Source organism: Sitodiplosis mosellana, unplaced genomic scaffold, assembly GCF_009176505.1.
Source record: "Sitodiplosis mosellana isolate CC-2019 unplaced genomic scaffold, AAFC_SMos_1.0 Smas_scaffold_5219, whole genome shotgun sequence".
Classification (NCBI taxonomy): domain Eukaryota; kingdom Metazoa; phylum Arthropoda; class Insecta; order Diptera; family Cecidomyiidae; genus Sitodiplosis; species Sitodiplosis mosellana.
The window spans coordinates 21,449-27,627 of record NW_022600461.1 but is presented as its reverse complement, the minus strand read 5'-3'; the positions used below and the strand labels follow the sequence as shown (position 1 = coordinate 27,627).

Sequence of the window (6,179 nt, the reverse complement as noted above, 5' to 3'; positions counted from 1 at the left end):
CCAAAGGAAAACTCTATAAAAGAACATATAATCATTACTTCAGACCGAAAAATGAATTATAGTATCAATACTCTTGCATGTTGCCATTCACACTTGCCTTTATGCCGAATTGCGCGTGTACTATTAGCACCTGTTTGAACAACGAACACATTGGAGTAATGCGGAATGTCGCATCTATCAGAAAAAATCGCTCTTGCTCTTCCAAGTTTTGAGTTATTAATTCAATTGATTTTGGTGACGAAAGAACACAGTATGCAAAATCATCTTCCTCGTGCACGCAATTGTACAAAAGACCATGATCTCTTTGTAAAGACGTGCCCAAATCCTTCAATATATTGTCATTCTCGAACGCTGCACGGATTTCTGAGCATGTGCTTGGTGATGTATCATATCTCTCTTTCCTCAAATTGGCCAAAGTGCGATTAATTTTAGAAAACGGAATAGGGAATGGTCCGTCGCATTTAGGATCATTGTTCCAACTGAATAGGTAGAAATTAGTTTAGCTCGAAATATTGTTTATGATATAAAAAAAAATTCCAAGAGATACATACATCACGACCGAATCATTATATATGTCCGAAATAGATTTTGATGCACCTGCAACTTTACATTCTGTTCGCATGTAGTTTCAGCACTGCAGCTCTTTATACGTTGAATACATCGAACCGTGCTGCACATTGTGTTCTGCAACTTTGAAGCATATGCCGTTTGGCTTCAAATATGCACGGCCACTGCATTTTTTCACGTAGCAAGTGAATGCCTCTGCATCATCTTTTACTACGATTTTCCCGTTGCTTACATATAAAAATTCCTCTTCTCCAGCCCACATCAACTCGGAATCTGAACGAACTCCTGTGATGAATTCGTAGGAAAAACTATTCGGAATGGCATTGTCCAAGCCATCATCGGAGAATTCATCATCCAAAACGCAGCTAGAATCAAACGTTGATTTGGCATGACGAGATCTTTCGGCAAATCTTTCGCATAATTCGAAATACACATCACTACTCATAATGTCATCACAAAAAACACTATTTTCTAGACAAAAACTTAATCAAATAAAAAAATAATTTTTGCGTTGATTGAAAAAAAAACTGGATTATTTGCTATTCATATACTGGCTGCACTCATGCATGAGCAAATATATCGTACGGCAGTAAATGGCATACTTACGCGCGAATGCATGACTTTTAATTAAACACATCAATTGTAGAAATGTCTCTTGCAAGAGCTGTCAAGGCACAACATTCATTCTAAGGTTTTACATATGCGCAATGCGCATCAAAAACGGATCACGAGGGAAAAAATCCGCACATTTTCGCCTACTGTCATTGTTTGATTGAAAAAACAGTCGCGACAAAAACTATGAAATAAATAATTATTATTGAAAAAAAAACTGGATTATTTGCTATTCATATACTGGCCGCACTCATGCATGAGCAAATATATCGTACGGCAGTAAATGGCATACTTACTCACGAATGCATGACTTATAATTAAACGCATCCATTTTTACAACTCATGCAAGAGCCGTCAAGACAGAACAATAATTTATTCCAAGTCATTTACATATGCGCATCAAAAATGGATTATAAAACCGAATTTCCGCACATTTTTGCAAAAGAATTGTGTATTAAAGTAAAAAAATTAAATTTCGATAAAGTTCAGCAAAAAACACCAGCACGCATAACGCGAAGTTCCAAAAAAAATTGTAATGAATTACAGTGGGTCAGAGTTAAGAACGGGAAATATAAAGGCGACATTGCAAGAGTGTTGTTAATTGATGAAAAAAAAAGTGAAGTACATGTCCATTTATTCCCACGGATTGATTTTGGTTTGGGGAAACGTTCACGCCGGCAACCCATCAAACTGTTTGATCCAGAAGCTATAAGGTATGGCATTTTTCATGGCAAATTTTCTTTACAATTTTTTCTCAAATTATTGGCATCTACTCATATTCAATTTGTAGGAACGCCGGTGGTCAAGTTGCGTTCTATGACAACTGTTGGATCTGGAATGAGTGCCAATTTTCTCTTAACGGTCTATTGAAGAAAACTTTTCAAATTTCCGATGTCGAGTACGAAGGACTATTCATAACATTAGCAGAAATGAAACGTTTCGAATCGGCGGAAGAGTCACTAACATCGACAACAAATCTCCAGCTCATGCGAACGAATCAACAAAAGCGTAAAGAGGAGAGGGAGCACATAACGAAACGTTCCAATTCAGCGGAAGAGCCGGTATGCATTGATTCTCATTTTTTATGATTTTATTGGATGTATTCATTGATCATTCTTTTTGTGTACAGCTGGCTTCAACATCAAAACCGAATCTCCAGCTCATGCGATCCAAACAACAAAAGCGTGGACGTAAAGAAGACGAGGAGCACATAACGAATCGTTCCAATTCAGTTGAAGAGCCGGTATGCATTGATTCTCATTTTTTATGATTTTATTGGATGTTATTCATTGATCATTTTTTTCGTGTACAGCTGGCTCCAACATCAAATCCAAACAAATCGCCATTTAATGAACAAGAGCAAGAGTTACACGCATCAAAACGTTTCAAAGCAACGGATTCAGTACAACCAAGTAAGAGAAAACGGAAACAGACTACAGCAAAAACGAGTCAGCTCTCGATGATATTGCCGCCGGATCTCTCGAAGTATGCAATCTGTTGGGTCAAAATGAAGGGCTTCAGAGATTGGCCAGGAGTCATTGAAGACTCCAATAATGGATACTATTCAATTCATTTTTTTGGAGATTATACAACCGCTAAGGTGCACAAAAACAAATTGACCAATTTTTACGAAGGGTTCAGTATGTTCCATCACACATTCGACTCTCCAAAGCTATATAAAGCTGTTCAGGAGGCGTCGATTTGTTTGATGGGTACTGCTAACCCTTCGTACTGTTTTGTGTGTTCTATCCTTAATTCAAGAAAAAACCGCGCCATTAATAACTAAAAATAAATAATTTGAAAAATAGAATTAAGAAAAAAAATAAAAAACGACAACCTATCAGTTCGAAATAAACACTAAGTGACAAACTAAAAATTCGTTGTTTTACATGACACATAACAAACCTCTTTCTCTGCCCTTGGATCGATGGATAAAAAAAGTATTTGTCGAATTTTCGGCTGGAAGCAGATTTTCAGTGCAAAAACATGTTTTTTTCATTCGATATGAATCACAGATATGTGATACAGATTGTACATGCCTAAAGTGAATTTTCGTCGCAATGGTTCTCGAACGCTGATAAGGTCATTTGACTTGAATTAACGTCGAATCAATGAATAAGTTTATCCACTTCACATTTTGCAAACAGACACTCCTGCAAGAGGATTGGGTTTTAGAATATGCGATTAATCGTTTTCGCTGCAAGAATTCAGGCAATGACAATAACATTTTCAAACCCAATGTACTGTCTGCAAAATGTTGAACAACAAATTTGTGCCATCAATTGAAACATAGAAGAAAAAATATAAAACAAAATCTTGAAGCAACAACCATTTCTTTGATCTTCAAACACAAAATATTTCCCTCCTTTTTTCTGTTTTACATTTTTTGTACGATTGACCACCATCAGCATCACACAGCGTCAATATATGTCAATATATGACATTTGTTGTGTCAATCTGCTGTGAGATTATTTGTTTACAATAATATTGCTGATTGTTGCTTGTATAAGCATATGTTTATTTGTCTTGTAAAGTTGCGTTTTGTTGAACTGCGTTTTGTGTTGCAAAAAAATGTTTTGGGGTAAGAAATATAGTTTCATTATTAAAAAAATTCCATAAATGAATGCAATTTTGTTCTAAAAGGTCTGGAACTAGGCGTAAATGAGCGGACTACCTATCGCTCTGTCAAACAATTCCATGTATCTCAAGTGGCCATGGATATCAAAAACACGAATCAAGATGACTCAGAAGGGTTGACACAACTCTGGATTCGGAAAAATTCAACCAATATTCTTCTCGCCACAATGTCACGAGGATTTCCTCAGTGGCGGCTTGATTTGGTTTTCGGTGCCAATGAAAGAATCAAGTTTTCCACAAACGGTCCAAATAAAGTCTTTCTCTCAGGCTACTTTATTCCGGTAGAATTCACTGATGATACTGAAGTAAGTTTTATTTTTGTGTGAGCCAAGAAAAATTCGCTTGACAAATTTGAGTTACATTTTTATTTTTCACAATTGTTGTTTCTTCCAGGTTGAAATGAACGAACAACAACAAGCAGATCCAAATGAAGAACAAAACGGACAAGTAGAAATACAAACAGAGACATTGGATGAAGGTGTTGTGATTACGGATGTGAAAAAAGGCAAAGGAAAAAAGGCCAAACTTGGTGACAATGTGGAAATTTCGTACGTAAATCGACTTCAAGCGAACGACATCGTAGTCGGAACGTCCAACGACCAAGAAACTTATCAGATCAATTTGGGTTCAGCTGGTATAAATGGTTGGAATATTGGTATCGTTGGCATGAAAAAAGGTGGCAAAAGACATATTTTGTGTCCTCCGAATGTGGCTTATGGTGAAAACGGTGTCCCCCCTTTCATTCCAGCAAACTCTACCATTACATCAACGGTGGAGCTCCTGAAAATTTTGGACAAATAAAGAGAAGTGCAAAAATGTGCTCTTGCAAGAGCGAAATTCAAACATTTGACAACATTGAATTACAGCCACCTTTATTTCATATATGTATATTTAATAATAAAAAAAAACATGCAATTTTAATAAAAATTCTCTTTTTTGGACTTTTTATTTGAAAGAAATATCATGAAACATTTATTTTGTGATAAATCATAGAATATTCTATGATAGTTTTATGAATCCTGATTCAAACTTTTAGCTTCGATTCCACATAGTTCAACAACGAAAATCAACGATGCATTTGGTGGAATTAATGCCTGAATGCCTTTTTCGCCATAGCCCAAGTGTGGTGGACATTGAATTTTTCGCTTGGACCCGACTGACATCGATACAATGCCATCGTTCAAACCATTACATACGACATTTTGGCCAAGCACGAACTTGAATGGGTCCACCGACAAGTTTGAGAAAATTGGTTTGTCACCATTTGTCAGGAAACATTCATAGCGAATCGAAATTGTGTCGCCAAGTTCGGCTATCGTGTCATCATCGTTGTCCGGTGTAAATAGGTCCTCAACGATAATTCCAGTTGCCTTTTCATCATCGTCATCGATCTTATCACCCTTCTTCGAATTATCGGTGGTCTCAACTTCTTCTGTTTCCGCCACGGCATGATCCTCAGGTAAAATCGCATAGGCCGAGGATGCTGGTGTGCTGATGTATCCACTGAGGTACACTGTTCCAGTGCCTTTTGAGAAGCACTTCAATTCATCGTCACTATTAAATTGTAGATTCAATTTAATATACGGCATTTGTTTGCTCACACATGCAAGCAGGTGGTCATATGTTAAGTGTTGCAGCCAAAGTTGAACTTCTGAATTTTTCGCTCGGAGCGTGCTGCTGTCCAGAGTTGCATTTGTTATACAAAGTTGTGTTCCAGCATTCGGCTTGAACGAATATAGCGTTCCTCCTGGTTGAATCATTAAACCTAAAAACAATACACTGAAATTTTTTTTTGAAATCATTTAGTCCACATTTCTTACCCCAAAACATTTCGAAAATCGATTCTTTTAGCAGAAACACCAAACAGAAAAGAATTGTGTCTTATTTGGTTTGACACTTCACTTTACACACTTAGTGCATTTTGAATGCTGTCAACTGTGTGTATTGTTATTTGCTGTCAACTTTTGACATTTCACATTCAAAAGAGGTTCTTGTTTGATGTGTACTGAGAAAAATGAAACATTTCGTGAGTCCCTTGGTAAATATTGTTGGACGATACTTATTAAAATTTATCCGAATATTGTTCCATTATTTAATTCTCAATGAAATATCATTATTTCATTTTATCAGGGATTTTCAGTACTCGCTTTTATGCGATGGGCAAAAACAAAGAAAAGTCTTAGATGTGCACAAAAAAATCAGCACGAAGTCAGTTCGGTACGTTGAATCATCAGTCTCTATGATTAAATTTCACATTTGTATTAAATCGTATAATTTGATTTCAAATATTTCTACAAGATACACCAAATATATCTACATGAAAATATAATTACGATTTATAATTTTCATTTTCAGTCTGCTTT

The 6,179-nt window shown here is 36.2% G+C and overlaps 2 protein-coding genes across 2 annotated transcripts; one reads left to right on the top strand and one right to left on the bottom strand.

Annotated features, from left to right (window-relative positions):
* The first annotated feature begins 1,397 nt into the window (after positions 1–1,397).
* On the top strand, positions 1,398–3,004 carry LOC129572569 (uncharacterized). Its single transcript, XM_055452555.1, has 3 exons — positions 1,398–1,892; positions 1,970–2,240; positions 2,492–3,004. Exons 1-3 carry the CDS (start codon positions 1,522–1,524, stop codon positions 2,963–2,965), a joined length of 1,116 nt encoding a protein of 371 aa, XP_055308530.1. The 5' UTR covers positions 1,398–1,521; the 3' UTR covers positions 2,966–3,004.
* A 1,822-nt stretch (positions 3,005–4,826) lies between these two features.
* Positions 4,827–5,576, bottom strand: LOC129572568 (uncharacterized). The gene has a single exon (XM_055452553.1). It carries the CDS (start codon positions 5,574–5,576, stop codon positions 4,827–4,829), a length of 750 nt encoding a protein of 249 aa, XP_055308528.1.
* Between the last annotated feature and the right edge of the window lie 603 nt (positions 5,577–6,179).